General features: G+C 45.2%; 1 protein-coding gene across 2 annotated transcripts in view; it reads left to right on the plus strand.

The window, feature by feature from the left end:
* The window catches only part of ARHGAP29 (Rho GTPase activating protein 29), a 152,531-nt gene that overhangs the window by 71,235 nt on the left and 56,902 nt on the right, over positions 1-24,394 (plus strand). For both annotated transcript variants that reach the window (XM_073571413.1, XM_073571414.1), the window contains exon 3: positions 11,393-11,536. In XM_073571413.1, coding sequence (XP_073427514.1) covers positions 11,393-11,536 — 144 coding nt within the window. The remainder of the gene's footprint in view (positions 1-11,392; positions 11,537-24,394) is intronic.

Below are 24,394 nucleotides of genomic sequence, written 5' to 3' on the forward strand. Positions count from 1 at the left end.
AACTGGGTCTTCACGATTAGAGCAAGAACCTTCAGACAGAATATTGCGTAAGTGGCATCCTGTAAGAAGGTTGAGTTCCTTCTTTCTTTGAGTCAATTCGCAACCCTATCTGTATTAATTCTTATAGATGTTGTCATGTTCGTCTCCAACCTGGGCAGACATATCATTGGTGCAACCTGTGCAGCTGCATAGGGGTCCAAAGGGTAAGGTGGGCCATTACCATCTCCAAAGCAGATGGAGTTGCACATTATGATAAGCTATCGGACTGAAAAGGACCCATATATTGTTATTGCCGAGGGGCCTGTTCTGTTTGTGTCCGTCTCTGTCTCCAATGTGAGGCCCAAAAGAAAACTTATCACTGTTCTACTCTACCAAATCATTGTAGGGCTCTGTGCTAGTCTTTGTTAAAGGGGTTGTCTGATGAAAAGCAAATTTTCACGTTTCCCCATTGATAGAGGCCTTCACCAATCAGCAGAATGGGAAATTTTTATCCCCTTTTCAAAGTGCAGTAGAAGGTCACATGCGCGGTTGCCACTCAATTTTTTTTTTTTCCTCTGGGGCTACCGGAAATAGTGCAACAATTTGCACTCCCATATGGAATGAATGGAGCAGCGGTCCAGAATGTAAACTGCTGTGGCATGTTGCTAGTTATCACTTATCTTGAAAGACAGGTCACCAGAAAACCCCTTTTAAGTTCAATAAAATTTAGGGGATCCTGTTGTTGTACTATTAAGACCATGTGAATCCAGTCTTAAAAGGGGTTAGGCACTTTTTTTTTTTTCAAAATGTGTTGGGGGACATGATTTTCTGGCACTTACTAATACATAAGTATGACCACTTCTCCTCCTGCATTTGTAAGTGCCACCTTCCTCACTGACTGCACAGAGCTTCTTTCCACAAGGTCAAGAAGCATCCGACCAAACCTGTCCATCAGCCTCCTCCAATGGAAAAACAATTCACATCCGAAAGACATTTTTCATTTGGAGGAGGCTGATGGACAAGTCTGGTCCCATGTTTCTCCATCAATGGCTATTCTATGGACAAGAGAGCTGTGCGGACTGCGAGGATGGCGGTAGCAGAAATATTAGATAAGTGACAGAAAATCATGTCCCCACTGATACATTATTAATATTTCTTAAAGTGGCGAACCCTCTTAAAATGTTGATTAAAATGAATACTGCAAGATCCAAACATGTCTACCCTGGCCGTATGAATTGAACCTTAGATTGCGACAACTGGCCTGTTTGGTAGCGCTATAGAAAGGAGATGCAATTTATTAAAAAGTAGCAAAGTGGTTCACTTCTCTATAAAAGTCAATTTCAAGTAATACATTTTTTTATTTTGCTCCATATAATAATGTATCCGGGACCCGAGATTTATGAAAAAGTGTTTGGTGCACATTTATGGTTGTGTTTTTACGCTCTTGTCACCTGTAAAGACCCTAAATCTCTTCTCTATAGTGGACACATAGTAAAGCGTGGGACAAAAACCTGGTAACGTCAGGTCAGTGCCCTCAGAGCAGACACATTTGTCTGCGGAAGGGTATGACCCGAACTCCATATGGGAACCTTGGAAACATCTTTCCCTTTTCTCGCTCCGATGACCTTGATGATCTGAGAAAGGAATCCCTGTATTTTATGGTGTCAGTCTTTACATTTATGACTCGTATATTCACTCGGATCAATGTAAAAAAAAAACTTGGACAGCTGCTTTCTAGGCTCTTGTTGGTCAAAAGACTTTTAGTGGCTAGTTTATTAGCGAGTTAATTGTACTTAAACATTAAATAAAGTTCCGATAAACAATGGGGAATTTTTTTTTAACCTTTTTTTTTTTTTTTATCCGTACCCGATCAGCTCATTCTACCCTCCCATATCAGTTACACGGGTGTAGAAATGAAATGAATCCATAGATTTATTAACCAAAAAGGCTGCTCGAATGCAGAGAAATCCACTTTTGAAGTGATATGTAAATGAGTCTGGAACTGCTCTGGGTGGGGCTGTGCACTTCCACTGTTTAACTCCGCCCAGAGTTAGGACCCTTTGGCTGTTATAACCTGATGTAAACATAAGACATAGTCAACCATAAGCTTCTGGCAGCGTTCCTGAGGAATCTTGGCTCATTCCTCATGGTCAATTGGGATTTCTATAATTCCACGACACTTCCTTCCTAGTGTTGTAACGTCAGTATTGAGGCGGATACGTACACCAACCCCTGATGACCAGTGGATTAAATTTAGACTAATTTGAGGGACTTTTTTGGCCTTTTTTTTTTTTTTTTTTTTCCTGTATGCTCATGTTTAACTAAGAAGCTATTTCTGTGGAGATAGTTCTTGAACCAGTTTTTCCGGCCAGTTTTGAAGGGATTATCATGCACTATACCAACCAGACTTGTTTACAGGTGTGATCCTATTGTGCTACTATCTTGCGGAGTATCTAAATATCACTCCATTCATTATGTAATGTTCAACTTTTTGTAAAAAAAAAAAAAGTTACTGCAGCAGATTTGTCCCAAAAATGTCCACGAGTGCCTTAAAGGGGTTGTCCACTACAAAGACAACCCCTTCTTGATCTAAATGTTTGGGCTCGATAAAATAAAAAAAGTTTATACTCTCCTCCCGTGCTGGCACCATTCCAGTGGTGTCGTCACTCACGGTCCCGGAGCCCTTGAGCCGAGGTTGCTACATGTGGTGCCCGGCGCCCAGTCAACACTGGCGTAACTGTCTCTGCCTTCATACAGACTGAACATGAAAGGAAGTCAGAGATCAGCTGCAACCCTGACGTCCTCTTCTTGTTCAATCTGTACAAAGGCGGAGACGGTGACGCCAGTGCTGGATTGGGCGTCAGGCCCCACATGTAGCAACACTGCACAAGGGCTCCGGGACCGTGAGTGACGACACCACTGGAATGGTGCCAGCACGGGAGGAGAGTATAAACTTTTTTATTTTATCGAGCCCAAACATTTAGATCAAGAAGGGGTTGTCTTTGTAGTGGACAACCCCTCTTCTAAGTGAGGCTTGCGTATGAGGAAAAAATTACACCAGTTTTTCATTTTCAGACTCAAAAATTTTGCAACAAATCTGCTGTGTCTGAACCCTACTTTGGAAATGATTGTGTTTCGTGTAGACAGGTCATGATGTAGACCGTTGTTTCCCCTTTCCATAAACAGCTGGACGGTTAGTGCATGATCTGCATGGTTGGTTCCCTCTCGGTGGTGGTTTCGGGCTTAGTTTCTGCTTGCAGCAGGCTATCTCTTCTGGCACAAGTCACACTTTCCCCTCCTGAGTTTCCGTAGATTAGCCTGCCCCTGTGGGGGCGACCAGATTGTGTATATCGCTGAGTAACTAGACTGGGCTTGGGTTATAAAAAGTTTCTCTTTTATCACCGGGAAACAAACATGATGCTTTGTGCATTGTTTCTTTATCTGTGCTGTAGATGGCTTCTTTACAGATGGACGGTAACACAAGAGACACCCTGTACCAGCCGGATCAAGTGTGCGGAGGTCAGTGCTCCGGTGGCATATTCTCTGGTCGGCACCACAGAACTTTTGTTTGTTGTTGGTGCATTTATTATTATTTCTTCTTTCCTTTCGTGCATCGGTTTCTTCACTTTTCGCTTCCGTAGGTAAATGAGGATTGGATCATATGTAGAATGTGGACAGACTAGTTGCTTATAATTTCTTTGGCACAAGACTCCTCGCTACCTGATCCAACTCTTGGCTCCTGCGGATCCTAAATTCCTCCTGTTTCATTTGTTTGATTATTGTGGTCTGTGTTTGCACCGATCGTTGTGATCATGTATCGGCTTCCCACAGCTCAGGTTTTATTTCGTCAACTCTGCTCTCAATTTTCTTTTCCAGTTGTCCTCCATTTAATCAGCAATTAAAAAATTAAAAAAAAAGGACTATTTGTTACAAATGGAACAAAAATGGATGCACTTTATAGTTTCCGTTTTGCCTCCGTTTTTTTTGCAACTGATCATTTTTTTTTAATTTATTTATTTATTTATTTTTTTACAGGTGTCACTGATCACCTCCAGTGTTCTGGTCACGGCTTTTATGCTATTTTTGATCAAAAACAGTATTACTAAGAAATCTGTATTATTTAGGTGCTCTTTTGCTTTTGACTTGTTTGGTTTCAGCAGGGATTTTGCTCATTTTGTCTCTTGTAGGTTTTGTATGCTTTATAGCCAGTGTGAACATGCGTTTTTGTTCAGCATGTATACCAACTCAAACCAAGCTCAATTTTTGTGTTTTTTTTTTTTTCAAAACGCAAAGAAGCAATGTGGGAAAAATTTATTAAAAAAATGAGTAACTTTTTTTTTTTTTTTTCTTTTTTCCCATGACTTCTTTACATGTGAAGGGTGTCCCAGTTACAAGTCCTGAATCCTGATTACAACGCTTCCCCTTAAAGGGAACCTGTCACCCCTCCCCAGGGTGTTTTTAAGTAAAAGAGCCACGGCTGCACTCTGTGAAGGTGGCTCTTCTGTTCCTGAACCCTAGTAATGCTGAAATATCGGCTTTTATAAATAGCTCCTCCTCAAAACAGGAGGAGGTGGCGGCGCACAGGGGCATGGTGGGCAGCGCCCAGGCACAAGACAAGTGGCATGATGGATGGATGGTAGGCGGTGCCCAGGCTCAAGACGCAGGCATGATGGAGGGATGGGAGGCGGCTGATACAGGGGGGCACACCATACCTATGGGACACATTACAGGTATGAGGAGCTATTTATAAAAGTTAATATTTTGGCGTTACTGGGGTAAGAAACGGAAGAGCCACCTTCACAGAGTGCAGCCTTACTACTGCTGAAGGTGCCTCTTTAACTTAAAGGGAACCTGTCACTCCCCCAAGGCTTGTTAAGTTTGTGCCCGACACAAGACAGCGTTTCCAGTGCTGTGTCTGAGAGGGGTCTGGCTGACTCCTCGTTTTAAATAACTTAAGTCAGCCCTTTTTTTTTTTGTGTAGTCAGAAAAGGAGCTCTTTTAGCTATTGAAATAGCAGTCAGCTTAATGTGATTTAGCTATTATTAGTTTGTAGGGCCATAGCAAAAAAAAACACCCAAAATTAGGCAGTTAGCCGATAAGAGAGGCAACTACCTGCCTGTTCTGCCCGGCACTGTCTGAGCAGTCTCCGACCTCCCATGCCCGCAGTTTAATCTACGTTAGCAGAGCTGCTTTTCTTCTGGCCGGCTCTGTCAATAGGATGTGACTGCCAACGTCACGCTGATTAGTATCTGGCCCATGCAGTTAGGCACTGTCAACAGAGCAGAAGAGAAGTCGTTGCTCTGTCGATTTGACATCATCGAAAGTCACAGAATTGCTGGCAGGGGCGGTCTGTGACCACTCTGTGCCGGCAGAGATCGGCATCGGGCGCAACAAGCCGGCAGTTATCAACTATGTACGTGTTTGTTCTTAATCCCTCAGTAAAAAATTGAAATCATCCTGGATAATTCCTCTAAGTTATGTTCTGACACCGAAGAGGCTGTTCTGCGAGAGGGGCTCAAACCCTGAAGAAGATCTGCCGTATCAGAGCTTGTCACTGAAGATCATGACACCTTACAGACGCAAAGTATATTAGTAATTGGCATAACTTACTAATTTTAAGCTTATTTTTATCTGGACAGCCCCCTTTGAAGAGACTCAAACAGTGATTTTTGACCGGAGATGACAGTGCTTTCAGACTTCTTGCAGCAACTTTACAAAGGTAGAGTTATGCCTAAAGGTATGGTGGCTGCAGGAACATCACTTCATGCTTTGATGCATTGTCACAACCACATTGGAGCTGAGAAAATGGACATTATTGCAAAGTACCACCATAAATTCCTGCATTCGCAGGTTTTGCCTCTGGTAGGATCTGGTTTGACTGAGCTCACGTTGGATCCATTTCAAAGCTGTGTCCTCTGCGCTCGATCAAAGGTAGCGTTGTAGCGTAGAGAACAAAAGGGATTTTCTGCCAAATTGGTCCAATTTTGATCAATTCCAACTTGCTATAGTATCCTTGGCAGTATTCGACCAAAGGAAACGGACAACTAGAGGCCTTCAGGTGCCAGTCTTTTAGGTTCCTTCTATTGATATATTTTGATATTCTTATTGCCTGGTCATCATAGGCACCTGCAACGGCTGAAACAATATATCGGCTGTCTATATATTGGCGTATTTAAAAAAAAAAACACAACCCTTGCCCTACGGGTAGGTCTATTGGTCAAACTTGAGAAATCCTTGTCAAGTTTACAGTAATAAAGAGGTGTTTATCTGGAGACTTTTAGGAACCCTGGAAAGTAATATTAATAAATAGGTCATGTGTAATACCTATGCAATAGCGGCACTTGCTAAACAGTCACCGTCACATGACTTATGGTGACCATACTCACTGGATGAATGTTACCCACTGATCTTTGCCATTTCTTTATGCATGACTGAAAAGGCTGAATACTGCCCGGACTGAGGCCAGACGGATTCCACAGTGACTCCATAGGCTTCATTCGCGTGAATGGCTCAGTCTTGGATTCCGACGGAAACCCCATGTACCTAGCCTTAGGCTGGACATACACATTAGATGGCTATCATCCAGATAATGCTTCGGTCAAACGTTTGACTGCCAACCATCTCAGCCGCCTGTCCCATACACAGGAGCACTCACTCAGCTGACTCTCCCATACACAGGAACACTCGCTCAGCTGAATCCGCCATGCACAGGAGTGCTTGCTCAGCCGCCTGTCCCATACACAGGAGCGCTCACGCAGCCTACTCTCCCATACGCAGGGGCACTCGCTCAGCCGCCTGTCCCATGCACAGGGGCGCTCGCTCAACCGACCCTCCCATGCACAGGGGCACTCGCTCAGCCAACTCTCCCATACACAGGGGCTCTCGTTCAGCCGACCCTCCCATGCACAGGGGCGCTCGCTCAGCCAATTGTCCCATGCACAGGGGCGCTCGCTCAGCCGATTCTCCCTTGCACAGGGGCTCTCGCTCAGCCGACTCCCATGCACAGGGGCGCTTGCTCAGCAGACTCTCCCATGCACAGGGGTTCTCACTCAGCCGATTGTCCCATGCACAGGGGTTCTCGCTCAGCCGACCCTCCCATGCACCGGGGCGCTCGCTCAGCCGATTCTCCCTTGCACAGGGGCGCTCGCTCAGCCGATTCTCCCTTGCACAGGGGCGCTCGCTCAGCCGATTCTCCCTTGCACAGGGGCGCTCGCTCAGCCGATTCTCCCTTGCACAGGGGCGCTCGCTCAGCCGATTCTCCCTTGCACAGGGGCGCTCGCTCAGCCGATTGTCCCATGCACAGGGGCGGTCGCTCAGCCGACTCTCCCATGCACGGGGGCGGTCGCTCAGCCGACTCTCCCATGCACGGGGGCGGTCGCTCAGCCGATTCTCCCATGCACGGGGGAGGTCACTCAGCCGACTCTCCCATGCGCGGGGGCGCTCGCTCAGCCGACTCTCCCATGCGCAGGGGTTCTCGCTCAGCTGATTCTCCCATGCACCGGGGCGCTCGCTCAGCCGACCCTCCCATGCACCGGGGCGCTCGCTCAGCCGACCCTCCCATGCACCGGGGCGCTCGCTCAGCCGACTCTCCCATGCACAGGGGCGCTCGCTCAGCCGACTCTCCCATGCACAGGGGCGCTCGCTCAGCCGACTCTCCCATGCACAGGGGCGCTCGCTCAGCCGACTCTCCCATGCACAGGGGCGCTCGCTCAGCCGACTCTCCCATGCACAGGGGCGCTCGCTCAGCCGACTCTCCCATGCACAGGGGCGCTCGCTCAGCCGACTCTCCCATGCACAGGGGCGCTCGCTCAGCCGACTCTCCCATGCACAGGGGCGCTCGCTCAGCCGACTCTCCCATGCACAGGGGCGCTCGCTCAGCCGACTCTCCCATGCACAGGGGCGCTCGCTCAGCCGACTCTCCCATGCACAGGGGCGCTCGCTCAGCCGACTCTCCCATGCACAGGGGCGCTCGCTCAGCCGACTCTCCCATGCACAGGGGCGCTCGCTCAGCCGACTCTCCCATGCACAGGGGCGCTCGCTGAGCCGACTCTCCCATACATGGGGGCACTCGCAATCCTGTGTTCTCTTTGAAAAAGCTGCCATCTGACGTCAGATTTTTTGTGGGAAAACGATGCGATCGGCTGTCCAAAATTGGACATGCGTAATGAACATCTTCCCCAACCATCACTCGGCCGGTACCCTGTACATATTAGACCGTCGGCAGAACTGACAATTTTCAGCCGACATTAGTCTGTTTATGGGGACCTTTTACTTTTGGATTATTAAGAGGTAAATCTTCTGCCCATCCCACTTTTTTTCTGCTATTACACTCCTGATTTTGAAACTTGATGATGGGTCTTTGTGCTGGATATTCTTCGACAGCTTTGCTATAGAAATACTAGAGCGCCCCTGATCACCCGGAACATGAGTAGGAAATGGATAATTCCTAGAAAGTAAACCTCGCTCCGGCGGGTTTTGTCTCACTGCTGCTAGAGGTTGTCATGCTATGATTGGGAGGAATGTGTATGTACCGCAGTCTTCTAAGCGATTTCCTGTATTTTTGCTATTTTTTCATCTGCTTGCAGACACAAACCTCACACTTCACTGTGGTTTATTTGTGTGCGCCTTTCTCGGGAGCTGTCGGATAAGTAACGTCCTTAGCTGGCATGGGAGCTAGACTTGCCTGGTATACAGCACATCAATTATGCCAAAATGGTGCCCAGCAAAGTGTGCCAGCCTTTTCTTTAAGTTTTGGCCTATTGTTCATCTGCATATTTCAGAAAACGTCAAATTATGTCTGTGTGTGCGCTGACACAGTTCCGGATCACTGCTCCATCTAAAGACTCGCCCCCATTGTTAGGTGCCCAGAACCTGGCCTGTGAATTTGAGAAGCTTGACACTATTTTTTTTTTTTTTCTTCAAAGCACAATGGTGCTGGTTTATTAATGTGCGCGTAACTTAAAAATCTTCAAAATTGCAGGTCTTGTGGCGTGTTCATTGTAAGTTGTCCATCGATAAACAACCAGTGAAGTAATGATAGTATCATGGGCCTCTAAGGTTTATTAATGTAATGCATGTGGACCAGGGCTCCCGCGGCGGCTGGCGTTGTCCCGGCTCCCGCGGCGGCTGGCGTTGTCCCGGCTCCCGCGGCGGCTGGCGTTGTCCCGGCTCCCGCGGCGGCTGGCGTTGTCCCGGCTCCCGCGGCGGCTGGCGTTGTCCCGGCTCCCGCGGCGGCTGGCGTTGTCCCGGCTCCCGCGGCGGCTATTTATCAAATTTCTGTGTTTGCTGGTGACCAAGTTGGCCTTATCTTGCATGTGACCTCATTGCTTACTTTTGTGGATAAAGTTTTATGGCATCCCTTGCATGAGTTGCACACGTCACGCGTCATCGCTGCAACATTTCATAGAAACACTTTCCACGAGTTTCGCTTATGCTTGGAATTTTACATGGTCTCTGAGCAGGAAATGTTGATGTGGAGCTATAGCTTTAAATGTATGGCAGACAAAAAAAAAAATGACTTGCCACCCACTTTCCCCGGTCGAAACAGATCAAAGTTTGATATTTTTAGAATATTTTGCAGATGTTGCCACGTGAACTATTAATCATGGATGCTATTAAGTGCTCATTCAGTGCAGTTTGTGAGTTGATGGGGGTTTTTTTGCCTTTTTTTTTTTTTTCTTTAAGTGTTAACAGACGTGACGTGTCTGTAGTTTACAATGTTCTATGAGGCTGCATCTGTTATACTATTAGTATTAGCACTTTTTTACACCCTTAAAGATGACTAATCAGTAATTCTGAGTGAGCTTACAGTAATAATCAGTTTAGTCACTGCTTGAAGTTTCCATCTTGTCAGTCTACAAGCCTTCCCTTATTATGCTGTAATCCACACTCTACACCTACTGTACAAGAACATCGTATGCGGGCCAAACATTAAAGGGGTTGCCTCAACTTCATATATGGCTAAAATTGCAAAGTTCTTCTAAAAGCGATATACTCCTATTATTAAAGAAAATTTCCACTCTCGAATGGAGGGATTCGTAGAGTTTATGGCGTACAGCTTATTGCCTAGATTAAAGGGGTTGTCAAACATTATCCCGAAATTCTACGTGACTGCAGACCTGAGAATCCCTACGGCGCGTGATGAAGATTCTCCAGCGCCGGTGGTGAGACCGAGCGGTCATGTGAACACAAGTACGTGATATGCTCACTTCCAGCCACATTACGACTAGACGTGCGCGGCCTCAGATCGATACACTTGTAAAGTTCACCAGCTTTCATATCTTGGTTTGTCAAGTGTCACCAGTCTCCAAATATGAAGAACATGGATGGCGTCCTGTAATGTGTGTATAATCTGGGCACCCTCCGTTTCTGTTCTGGATGTGTATGGTGGACTTGGCAGCCTGCAGCGCTTTAGTGTTTTCCTTTTTGAGCTGCTCACATCTAACCCTCCTCGGTCTGGCAGGCACGCCTGTGATGTGTTTGTGGTATTTGTCATCTGCCCGCAGCACAGAGGTCTAAATTTACTTGTGTGCGGCTTCCTCTAAGTTTCTGCAATTCCAAGTTTTTGTTTTACTTTACCATAAAGCAGCTTGTGCTGCCGAGTTCCTATTTTAAGCAGTCGGTACAATGCCCTATTCATACCTAAATTAGGGGATACACTAGCTAGCACTTAGGTCTTCACAACACATTTTGGGTTTCTGTTCTCCCAATCTTTGGAACCAAAGCAAAACCTCAAAGTATTTAACCGCATTTTGCAGTGCTAGTGCCGAACTCCGCACGGTATCGCCGAAAGGCATTGTTCACATCACCTTTTAGCCACACGCTATTGGCTCCGTCGGGAATTGCATCTGAAGCCCTGAAAAATTGGATTTGGGCATATCAGCCTACAAGACCATTGACTTTAATGCAGTAGACGTGCAACCGCAGGGACTCGAACATAGTATTCGAGCGGGCTGAAGACACTCTGTTAGCACACGAGCATGCTCAGATAACACCTTATCCCAGCGCGTTCGTTCATTACTAGCGGAGACTCTTCATACGGAAGCGTGTAGTCAAAATGTGATGTGAATATAGCCTTGAAGTAAACATGTAGTATGTGCCTAGGGTACAATATCCTCATCTATATTATTTTTCTAAGAATTGGCCCACAGTAAGGGGGAGGAGGTGAGCTGTTACCATCATCTATTGTGAATAGTGAATTCTATATTGTCACTTGTAGGAGTTACCTTTCATTCTAATCCTGTCTGTGAGGATAATGAGACTGCTGTCATGTATTATTACTCGCTTACATCTTTTAGTTAACTTTCTGTTTCCCCTCCAAAATTCCCTAAAATATTCTGTGCCGTACGTAAAGCTTTCTCACTCCGCTGACTCGGTCTAAACAGTTCACGGACTTTTGACTTTTATCTTTCAGAGAATCAAGATAGCTTGCACCATGTTGTACACGAGCGTCTGGGGGAGCTGCTGCGTGTGCTGAAAGGGGTGATCAGCAAACACCAAACCCTAAATTCCGTGGATATTCTTGGCGCTGCCGGGACGGTGATCGCTAAAGTGAAAGGTGAGCAGCGGAGCGATGTGTGTGTGCTGGGACGATCGGCGTTCTGCCATAACTGTTACATTAGTGCAAGGAGAGCGACCCAGAAATAGAGGTTCATGAGCTCAGCGGTGACACATTTGTAAGAACAGGATATCGTCACATCCTGTCTTGTATATGAGCACGGAGCTTTCTTTTTACAGTAAGAAAACCATCAACGTCAGATGACCGTGCCGACCCCCATCTCGCCTCTGAAAACATACCAAACCCACCATGTCTGAGCATTGCTATGTGTGCCTGATAGAATTATTTGCTATATTTTTGTAATTTTTCAATGCCCTGACCATGGACAGTCATGCTGCGAGTTGGTGACGGAGGGCATGCAAGGCCTCATTTTAACACAAAACCGAAAAAAACAAAAAACTTGAGATTTTTGCTCTGAGCGTGCGATCTGCCCTTCTGTAAAAAATGTAAGCTTCTCTGTTATGGTTTGCGGTCAGTATCCATGTCAGTCATAAGAGGTGCAGCATTTATGGTCAGATTCATTTCAGTTTTCTTGGAATGAGTAGCGAAATAAATCCAATGAATTGAAGAACTTTATTCCCTTGGGATCAGTATCTGGACTTGAAGTGAAGTATTAGTCTCCGTGAGCGGGTATACCCAAAATTTGATATTGTTCCGGAGCCAATTGGATTGCTGTTTTTAATTTCTTGGTTATCCAGCTAGGGTTGGCAGAATAAAGATGTGATCATAATACCATACTGAATATATCACTAATACTGGAGAAAACACATCCAAAAGCTGCAGTGTGAGTAGCCTCTTCTTACCTCAGCAGTCCTGGGATCTCCAGTATTAGATCAAATAGGGTGCATATCAGGGTGCGCAGTAGGGTGACCGGATCTTATATGGGGGGGAAAAAATGTCAGAATCTTGTTCGTCTGGACCCCACAAAACGATTCCCCTTTCCAGATATTGAGAGAGCCAAAATTATTTTAAATTAGTATTAAAGTATTTTAAGATTTAGGTATTTTGCATAGTCTGTCAGACTATAAAGAATGTGACAACAACATTGCAGAAATAGCCCTGACCAAATTTTCGAACCATTTGTGGTATTTGAATGCAGAGTTGGTGGGATTATCGTTTTTTGATCCCACCATTACAGACAATGAAAAGTTGTTAATGGCTAATAAATTGCTCAGTAGCACAGATGAACCATCAGAGCACGCTAACCTACATGAGTTGATAATTTTACATAGTTATCTAATCTATTCTGGAGCTTTTGTTTAAGTAGTTTTTGAAACGTCAGAATAAAATGCTCGGCATTTGCTTACAACTTGCAGGACATATTGCGCTTGTTCTTCATCTTTTGTCAGAAGGTCGTTAAAGTCGGTTACTTCCTACCTCTTTTAATTTTTCTTTCCTAACTTTTGGATTTACAACCTTAGCGTGCTCTGATGGTTCATCTGTGCTACTGAGCAATTTATTAGCCATTAACAACTTTTCATTGTCTGTAATGGTGGGATCAAAAAACGATAATCCCACCAACTCTGCATTCAAATACCACAAATGGTTCGAAAATTTGGTCAGGGCTATTTCTGCAATGTTGTTGTCACATTCTTTATAGTCTAACAGACTATGCAAAATACCTAAATCTTAAAATACCTCAATTTGGATTTTTTTCAAACTTTGAGCAACGGGCGGCACGGGTTAACGTCGTTTGATCGAGCTCAAATTTTGGCTATCTCAATATCTGGAAAGGGGAATCGTTTTGTGGGGTCCAGACGGACAAAATTCCGACATCGATTTTTTGCGGTCACCCTAGTGCGCAGCATCTTCTTACCTCAGCACTCCTGGGATCTCCAGTATTAGATCAAATAGGGTGGACAGCAGGGTGAGCAGCATCTTCTTACCTCAGCACACCTGCTATTTCCGGTATTGGATAGACACGGTAGATAGCAGTGTAAGCAGCCTCTTCTTACCTCAGCACCCCTATATCTCTGGTATTAGGTAGACATGGTGGACAGCAGTGTGAGAAGCCTCTTCTTACCTGTAGTTTGCACCCTTCAAATTTTTGTGCTGTCTCTTCCTGAATGTGATTGATCACCAGGAACTAGGTTGTAAGAGCAGAAAAATCACTCTTTGCAGTGATCTGATCTCCAACTGGTTCTAGCGAGCAGAAGAAAAAGTCCAGTCCTATTAGCGAAGAGCTTTTAAAAGACGGACATGTTTTACCTAATTGTGGCACGGCCAGTACACTGCCAGGTGTCATCCATTATCATGCGTGCAGAGATTGAAGACTCATTGCGGAGATTCCATCCGGCACATAACTATTATCCAGGAAGACTATTCAGGTGTTTTCTCTTCTAGACTTTTGTAGAACAACCTGGTTGATAATGGGGTGTTCAGTGATCTAGAGCCGGTGTTACCAGCAGATTCCTTCTTATAAAGCGTATATCGCTGGTGGGAGTGTTTATGTATTATAGCGGTATATTTACTGGTTATTGTTATTATAACAATAGCGGACAGCATAAGGATTTTTTCCAAGTGTTGTCCTCTCTTTTTTTTTTTTTTTTTTTTTTTTTTTTTCTTTTCCTCACTGACCCATATGCTTGCATTGGTGATTTTGATCCAAAACTTGGATCAATGGTTGGACAAGTCTCCTCACTTTTGTGAGGACCACTCAGTCTGAAAACAATATCAGACATGTGAATGAACCCATAGACTATTATCGATACAATTGCTATCCCTGAGAAACAGTTATCGTACTCATACGAGTGAAACTGAAGTCTAAATAAGCCCTAATTTTCTTTTTTTGCATGAGCCATGAACAAATGCTTCAGCACGGTTCTCGTGCAACTTGCCACTGCCAGACAATAGTAATGTACCGTAGTTGATTAAGAGTGACGGTTCACTTTAGCGGGGGATAGTCGAGAGACCTCTATGCACGTTAGTTATTCGGCCATTCCCACTGAAATCTGTTCTGCCTACTTTTATCAGATGGGTATGGGGACCTTAACTGTGACCATCCACATTGGATGAATATCAGCCAAAGCAGGCTTCGGTGGCTCCAATCAAATGGTGTATTGGAGTGTTCTGATCAGTGATGAGCGACCATGCTCGGATAAGGTGGTATCCGAGCATGCTCGTGTGCTAGCCAAGTGTCTTCGGCGTGTTCAAAAAATATGTCCGAGTCCCCGCGGCTGCATGTCTCACGGCTGTTTGACAGCCACACATGCCAGAATTGAATAACAAACAGGGAATCCCTGCATGTGTTGCAGCTGTCTAACATCCACGAGACATGCAGCCACGGGGACGCAAACATATTTTTCGAGCACACCGAAGACCCTCGTTTAGCACCCGAACATGCTCAGATAACCTCTTATCCCAGCACAGTTGCTCATCACTAGTCCTGGACTCTCCGCCCAGACATCTGATGGCAGGAGAAAGAAGGACAAACCATGTTTACTTTCAGCATACCTTTAGTCTTTATTAGAGATGGGGCAGAGGTATCTGGCAATCGGCACACTGCTCTCTGCCCTTTGAAAACACATGCGCCAAGTCAAGCATGCATATATATGGAAGGGTTATGAAGGTTGGCGCGTTCAGCTGACAGCCGTCTACATTGTGTTATGAAATTAAGACGGCCTTTCCAGATGCGACAACCCTACTACAGAGGAACTCCAATAAAAAAACAATTTTTCTTTTGTAATTATTAATGGATACATTTGAAGCTGTTCCAAAAATTATGCAGTAATTCGGATAGGATCAGGCCACTTCTTATTACAAGCATCCCAACTGCTCAGTGACCAGTATGGACCAGTGCTGTCTTTTGTGGGTCCATAGTGGTTACTGGCTTTAAACAGGACCTCTCCCCATGAAATAACAATTCTGGATCTTTTTTTTTTTTTTTTTTTTTTTTTTTTTTTTTTAGAACTTTGCATTGCTTTTTATCTTTGTTATTCCTCCTAGAACTTTTTGAATAAACTGACAGTTTGACATTGGAGAGGCCACCTGCCGGGTTCTGCAGATCAGCTCCTATGTATGAGCTGATCTGCAGTACCAGGCAACAGCTACTACAAATTGAATGGAGCCGTGCTGTTCCGCTAACCTCAATGTTTGCATCCAGCTGCCAGCAGAGATACGATAATAACTGAACATGGGGATGCCGGGGGTCATCCGATTATTGATAAACTGTCTAAAGAAAAGGTCTTCAATATGATAAGCTCAGACATTGAAGACGTTAAACCTCAGTCCCCCAAATCACTAGGTGTGACCCTTTTGCAGTTATTTTGTAAACTTGTTTATACAAAATTGGGACTGTTGCCAAGTGTTCTGAATCAGATTAGGATGCTGATTTGAAGACTTTGATGCAATAGGTAGTTAAAGGGGTATTCTCAAATTGCTTTAATTAGTTAGGATCAAAATAAAAAAAAAGTTTGCAGTTGGCTTTCTTTTTCTATCTGCTCTCATTCTCCTCCAATGAAAGCTTTTATCTTTCCTAGTGTACAGCTGGTTTCCATGGAGCTCAGCCACTAGTTCGTGCCCAGACCCTGGCCAAGAGTGCACAGTAGTTGCGTTGTACGAATGAAGTCAATTCCTAACATAGCAGCAACATCTTTCTAGTGCTTTGATTTTGATTCAGCAGTTAGCTTCTCACCCCCATATCAGCTCATGACAAGCTGCTGTTATCAGTTTTGCAAAATCACCAGCCTGCAGCTTCACAGCATTTCTCTTAATCATGGCTCTCACTGTCCCTATAATCACAGCTCTCACTATCCCAAGCCATGTGTTTGTTCAAATGCCCTGATACCTCTGTGTGTAAGTATAGTGATTGCAGTGTTTACTTCACACAGAGAATATTTAAGAATACCCCTTATTGAAAACATTTGCATTAAAGGGACAGCAGCAGGCATGTTTTTTTTTTTTTTTTTTTTTTTTTTTTTTTTTTTTAGATTTGCTGGTATGCTCCCCCTCTGGCATCCCACAGTCAGTGGAGCGCTACTTTTGTTTTCTGCATGGTGAAGTTGGCAGAGAGGCGTCTGTAGGCATTAAGCCAGACAAACGGTGATTTTGCACTAAGCCGTACACCTTTCAGCCCATACCTAAGCCCTGATGCATGCCCTTCCTTTGTTGCTAGAAGACCACAGTCTACACAAAGCAAATCCACTACTATTAGTAGGAAATGACAGATACACAGAGCGCAACAAGCCTTTTCACATTGTGCATTGGGGCCCTGGTGATTGTTGTGAACGACCATTGTGTGCAGCCAGGATGTCCTGGGGAAAAGTGCGTGCGTGTTTTAAAGGACTGGGTATAGCCTCCGTACATGCAGGCAGAAAGGACGGCACCGGGCAGCCTCGCAAACATTGCAACTCATCTTTAAAGGAAGGCAAGTGTCCCATAATTGGGCTGGACCGCATGCAGATTTTTTTTTTTACTTTGGATGCTTCCATTAGTTCTCATTCCTACTGCAAATGTTTTCCCCAGCACTCAACAGTTCAAAGGCCTAACACAACAGTGACGACACAGCCTTCCTGACACAGGAAAAGTATTCACGGCAGATACATTCTTGGTTTCGGAGGATCACAGTGGAACAATCTCTCTGCTCTCCAGCCTTCTTCAGGGAGAGAGCTGACGTGAACACACCGCTTTAAATTTTTCCTTTTTTTTTTATTTGCCATTTTTCATTTCAACACTGGATTATAAATAAATCTATGCCATTTTTTAATCTCGGACTAAGTTTTTTGCTATTTTTTTTTTTTGGGCCAAGCCGGTAACAGATTGAGGTGTGTCTGACCACTTGAGAGAATGGTTTCAAGGTAAGGAATCCTGTTTTTTAGCTTTTCTTGTTTTGCGGTAACTTTCCGCCTTTTTCCTCCTGCTGTGATGTTACTATGTGGCTCATTAATTTTGCCTAATTAGGTTTGGTATTATGCTTTTTTGGGCACTGGTTAAATAGAAACTAGGGGAAAGTGTGTCGGCGTATAGATCCGTTAACCTGCAATGTTTTCCAGGCTTAGATCATGCTTTTTTTTTTTTTTTTTTAGATTTTAGGCAAAATGCAATCCACATTCTTCACTTATGACTACATCCTTTTTACAAAAGGCTCCGTGGGAACACGGGAGGACATTCCCTTTTTTTTTTCTTTAATCTGAATGGACAGCTCTATTGCCGTGCCGTGTATAAACTAGAAAATAATGGCTTTCGTGGGCCACGTCTGGAATTAAATGGCTGCTGTAGACGTTCTGTCTTTGTGCAATCGAGTGTTAAATTTTTGTATATTGTGTTTTCCAAGATGGGAAATTATACACCACACACACCCTTTCCAGTCGCGCCCCTCAGGCACATGGCATGTTTTGGGCTTCTCGGTCAATAAATGTCTTTTTGGAGAACATCTTGGGATCAATATTTGAGGTCCAGATTAGTGATGAGCGAACATGCTTGGATAAAGTATCATCCGATCATGCCCGTGTGCTAACAACAGAGTGTCTTTGGCGTGTTCGAAAAATATGTTTGAGTCCCCGTGGCTGCGTTTTCTCGCGATTCCAAGTGTCAGCATATCGCAAAAATGCAGCATGCACTAGTCTTCTCAATCCTATAGATGCCCCAAACATCAGTTCACATACAGATCAAGCCTATAGCATCCTATTTTTACGAATCCATTGTGAACGGTTTTTGGATTTGGAAATTTTATTCACTGCTGTTGTATAAGAATGTCATGTGCATGATGGCCACACTGATGACCATACAGATTAGAATCAGAAATCGTCACGTTTTTACTTGATGTATATTGGACCCTTTTTTATATGCTCGTGTGAACTTTTTACACTGATGAGAAAATGAAAAACGGTCTAGGAGCGCAGGAAAGAGACACAGACGAGAGATGGGGTTAAATCACAACGCGTTTCAACGGAGGATCCGTCTTCATCATATGGAACTTCCACCTGATGAAGACTGATCCTCCGTCGAAACGCGTTGTGGTTTAACCCCATCTCTCGTCTGTGTCTCTTTCCTGTGCTCCTAAGACCGTTTTTCATTTTTTCTCATTGCTCCAATCTTCCATCGGAGGTTCTCGGCTGGAGCTGCGGTGGAGACCCGACATCCTGTCCACCCCTAGGCTGCTTCCTAAGCGCTTCTTCATGACCGCTCATTACTGACTCTCATTTTACACTGATGAGCTTTTTTTATTTAAGTGTGGACACTGGGAGACGTAAACAGTGAGTTGGTCGGGATCAATAATTGTTAAAGTTTATCCTGAGCTTTCTGGGAGTTGGTCTTCCACAGACAAAGATGAGTAGTCGTGGTTTTAGAGGAACTGACTAATCTGGCATGAATTACATTTTTCCAGTGCAATTAATTCAGCGGCCAATTTAAACTTCTGTGATAATCTAAGTGTAATCCAGTGACACCGACCTCTGTCACCCAGTGGCTAATCGTGGACGCACAATGAAAAGTGTTTGTCTAAGAATATGGTAATCCTCCAACAATCTTCTTCATAGCCTGTAAAGAGATGTCAGACTGAATATAAAGGAGTCAGTCGCAGGCCCTGAACCCTTCCTTCCCCCATCGTCTATGGTGACATGCAATGGATCATCTCTATTAGAGAGATGACCCATACAATATATATTTACTTTTTGTTTGTGTCGTATGCTACGTATGTATATGCAAAACACAAGCCGCGGAGACACCATCACTTTTCTCAACGCAAGCAATGACTAGCCAGGTCTTTCCCCGGGAGGGAACAATCACGGGAAGGGCAGTCTCCAATGAAGGATGGTGATGGTGTCGCCGCGGCTTGTGTTTTGCATATATTTACATATTTCGCATAAGGGTGGGGGCATTGCCCTAGAATCACTGCGTTGAGAAACATGTGATGGTGTCTCCGCAGTGTTGGATGTTGATCTCCATGAGTTCATTCATCCTCATTTTTCACAGTCTTCTACTAGGCATTGCTCCTACTGGCCAGTTTCCTACTCCACACTGATGAGGGGCAATACCCCGAAACAGCTGTTTGTGGATGGATACCATGTTTTGGCTTAGGTGGTTTCCTTCATTGGAGACTGCCCTTCCCGTGGTTGTTCCCTCCCGGGGAAAGACCTGGCTAGTCATTGCTTGCATTGAGAAACGTGATGGTGTCTCCGCGGCTTGTGTTTTGCATATATTTACATATTTCCCATAAGGGTGGGGCATTGCCCTAGAATCACTGCGTTGAGAAACATGTGATGGTGTCTCCGCAGTGTTGAATGTTGATCTCCATGAGTTCATTCATCCTCATTTTTCACAGTATGCTACGTATGGACAGAAATATTCTGCCCCCTCCACATTGCACCTACTGGAACTTTTGAGATCTCCATTCTAGATCCCTAGACATTAGTACGGAGTTGGTTCCTTTGTTGCTGTAACAGCTCCTGCTCTTCTGGGAAGACTTTCTACAAGATTTTGGAGGAGACTGTGAGAATTTTAGCCCATTCATCCAGAACATTTGTGAGATCAGACACTGATGTTGGAGGAGATTAGCGTCACAGTCTCCTTTCTTGTTCATCCCAAAGGTGTTTGATGGAGATGAGGCCCGGGCTCTATGCGGCTGGTCATGTTCTTCCACACCAAACTTCCCCCCCCCCCCCCCCCCCCCAACAATGCCTGTATGGACCTTGCTTTGTGTACTGGAGGAAGTCATGGGGCACAGAAAATGGGCCTTCCCCAATCTGTTCCCACAAAGTTGGAAGCTACAATTGTCCAAAATGTCTTGTGCTGAAGTATTAAGATTTCCATTCACAGGAAGGAGCTAAGGAGTCATGGCCGACCCCTGAGGGGCTGGATTTTATGTACCGTACTTGTGGGAATGGGACGGAATGAGAAATCTATTAGTTGGTGTGTCTCAATACTTTTGTGCATATAGTCTATCAAGTATTTATCACGGATTTCACCTGATCTTGTGGGGTTGGAAAAAAATAGCTATCGCATGCCCAATTTATTTCATTTGGTTACCTTGACAGGAGTAAAGATGTGTTTTCAGTGATGAGAGCGTCAGATACCGATGCTGGCAACTTTATCTTCCATGAGAATAAAAGTGTATGAATTGTCAAATTTTGGTGTTCCCCATCCTTTTTTTTTTCCTCCCTCTGACATCAGTTGAGCTACAGTCAGGGGACACATATACCATGAAATCTGCAGGTTCCTCTGACTTTGCACTAATGTGTATGGACACCTAAAAGATCATTTACTGTGTGCAGAAAATGTTTCGTACTAGACAGATACTGAATTAATTTTTTAATGCATAGATAAAAACTAGCAGGATCTGGATGCCTTAAATCCATGAAAAGTCAGATGATGATACAAAACCACACACAGATCTTGGGTTGTAATGTAGTGTCAGATATTGTTAGGGACGGCGGAACGCACTAACTATATATAGGAAGTGTGTTCGCCGCCCGGGGTCCACCGTGCAGTAGGTGTAACAACCGCTGCTGAGTAATGGCAGACTCGCTATATGGCGGTATGATGCGCACGGGTTGAACTTCACCCGGAGTGCGCCGAGCGGGCCCTGTTCACACACAGATGCCGCAACAAAAACATACAAAAACGCTGAGCCTGTTAGTGACACAGGCCTCAGGTAAATGCACACACGGTATCTGCTCACAGGAGCAGGACCTAAGACAGAGGAGCTGCGTCCGTCTAGACCTACCGTGTGTGCGGCGTCGCTTCTGCGAGCGCCAAGAAGGGCTGCAACTGCACGCGGCGTAGGACACTGCCGCTCGACGACAAAGCTAGAAAGCAAGCGCAATGTCGGACGCTAGCGTAGCGGTGCGGTGTGCACAGTGGCTTAAGGCTTGCCACTGACTGGCGCTGACTGCTAAACTAATTCCCTATCCACATGCGTAATATCAGAGGGAAGGGGTTTCATAATAAGTCAGTCACCAGAGTCATACATCCATCACCATTCACACATAGCAAGTATAGTCTATACTAGCGCATGGCCGAACGGTCATGCGCACTTTTTATAGCAGCCGGGACCGTCTCCAAGATGGACCAATGAGATCTGGAGCAGGACCTGAGCACATGACTCCCGATCTCCAATGGGAGATTGTCCCATGAGCATGCTCAGTAGGAGAACAGAAGGACTTTGCCTTGCAGCAAATCTCTCCAGTGGCTATCTCCTCTGCAGTAGATAAACAGCAGGAGACTGCAGATTGTGAGGGTCTGGATTCCTGCAGAGCAAACGCAGAAATCTGACGCCTAACAGATATGTCTTTGGTGAGCGCTGGAAACTGGCTGACAATGCTCTTGGTTGTGTTCTTGAGGGATAAAACTGGGTTCACAACCTATGAAAATCTGTCCACATGTATTAAAGGAGTTGTTTCAGTGCGGACAATCGGCAGTCAGCTTATCGACACTGATCCTGATCTCCCTTAGCTGATGATGCTGGTGTTGACAGTCATTTACCTGCAGGACAATTGTACCTTGACATGGCAACCATTCTGATTTATTTCTGCTCCATGTGAATTCTCTCCTCCACATTCATATGATGATTTTTGCCATCAAAAATCTGTTATCAGAATTGATTAATTTTACTGAATTTTGACTGTCCTGTTTCTATAAGGACCATCAGCTCAGGTCTTGTATGAAACAATGTGAGCAGAATCCAAATAGATCCTCAGTCTACTCCAATCATTTTCATTTGTTAAAGTGACCCTCCACAATAGGGCTGAAGGGTTTATCAAATTCTCGTGTACAGTCGCCCTATTTGATGCTCTCTGCTCACCTCCCGCTGCCTCCTTCACAATCCTTCCAGTGCCTCCTCCATTCACCTCCCACTGCCTCCTCTGCTTGCCTCCTGCTGCCTCCCCCCGCTTGCTTCCCACTGCCTTCTTCTTGCCTCCTGCTGCCTCCCACGCTTGCTTCCCACTGCCTCCTCGGCTTGCTTCCCACTGCCCCCTTCTTGCTTCCCATTGCCTTCTTGCTTCCCACTGCCTCCCCCGCTTGCTTCCCACTGCCTCCCCCGCTTGCTTCCCACTGCCTCCCCCGCTTGCCTCCTGCTGCCTCCCCCGCTTGCTTCCCACTGCCTCCTTCTTGCCTCCTGCTGCCTCTCGCGCTTGCTTCCCACTGCCTCCCACGCTTGCTTCCCACTGCCTCCCACGCTTGCTTCCCACTGCCTCCCACGCTTGCTTCCCACTGCCCCGTTCGCTTGCCTCCTGCCGCCTCGTCCGTCAGCCTCTTGCTCTCTCCTCTGCTTAGATCAGTGCTCTTTTTGTCTTGCTTCTACATTGGCCACTTCAGTGGCATGGCGAGTTCAGTGGCAAGTCTAATCCATGCTCCTCTGCCACTCCTGTACTGTGGGATAGGTGGAAAAGCTTTGGTTTAGACTTACCACAGAACTCCCATGCCACCGCTGCCGCCATCTTGGAAGCAGGAAGAAGGAAAGGCAGATCTGAGCGGAGGAGGCAATTGGAAGGCACCAGGAAGGATGGCTACATGAGAAAATTACTAGTGAAGGGCCAACTTTAAGGGTCTGTTTACACGGACCGACCAGCGGCACAATTCGACCATCAATCGGTAAACGTGCACAGACTGATAACCTGTTAGCGTAGTCAGACCAGAGTAAATGATGCGCACTGAGCGATCACTCAGCGCTCATAGGCTGCCCCATGGTTCTCGACAGAACGATGCACCGCTGAGAGTGATGATTTTCTTTTTGCACTGCTCAGAAGATCATTTCACCCCATGAATGAGTGAGCGTTGAGTTTCTTCAACAGCTTTTTTTCACAATTCATTGTAAATCCATGTGGTCTTTGCAATTACAGAAGTCGAACACTGGAAATGTTTTATTTTTTTCGGACTTCCCTAGCAAACCTAGTTCCTCTTTTTTGCTATGTCTTCAGAAAATTTTTTGAACGGAAGTGTCCTGAGAGAACTGACTATTGTATGATGCCTGAGCCGAGCTCGTCTGCAACGATGCATTTCCTGCTGGAAGCCACATTATTGGAGAAGTATGCACAGGGCTAAAGGCTTCGTGGGAATGAATAAAAAGCTGTTTTAGCAATGTACTGTTTTCTTTACGGTTATATGCAGCTGTGAAATAGAATGGGGTCGAGGGATTACTAACTCTTCCCCCCCCAATTATTTTTTTCTATTCAGCTACTAAAATAGAGTTGAATCCTTTTTAAGCCTTTAACCCGTTCATCACCAAAATGCCAAACTGTTCATGACTGAAAGGTTTGTCCTACGCGGATCGATATTCTGTTTTACCTCGCTTACACTGATCCTATTACCACGAATGATGCTTGTGACATTGTTTCCTGTGTAACGCTGGTCGAACGCACAGATTTCTGACCAGACATGCTGGAAATTGTCTATTTTATATATATATTTTTTATATTGATAATTTAAAAATAAATTTAGGATCTTAGTTGTTCCCAGCATTGCGCTTTTCTGGACAGAGAGCTCAGATGTCGCTCCTGGGATCTATTGCAGCCATTCTTCCAACTTAGGGGTCACTGCTCCATGTGCTCCTATTACCACTGGAATCACTGTTGCCTTCACCTTCCACATCTTCTCCAGTTCTCCTTTGAGGCCCTGGTATTTCTCCAGCTTCTCATTCCTTCTTTCTGATGTTGCTATCACTTGGCACTGCCACATCTATTATCACTGCTGTCTTCTGATGCTTGTCTACTATCACAATGCCTGGTTGGTTAGCCAACACCTGCATATCCGTCTGGATCTTGCAGTCCCACAGGATTTTAGTCCTTTCATTTTCGACCACTTTCTCTGGGGTCTCCCACCTGGACTTAGGGGGGCTTAACCCATATGCTGTGCAGATGTTCCTGTATACAATTCCCGCTACTTGGTTGCGGCGATCAGTATACGCTGTTCCTGCATGCATTT

Source organism: Dendrobates tinctorius, unplaced genomic scaffold (genome assembly GCF_039654945.1).
Source record: "Dendrobates tinctorius isolate UK_male_01 unplaced genomic scaffold, ASM3965494v1 ptg000029l, whole genome shotgun sequence".
Taxonomy (NCBI): domain Eukaryota; kingdom Metazoa; phylum Chordata; class Amphibia; order Anura; family Dendrobatidae; genus Dendrobates; species Dendrobates tinctorius.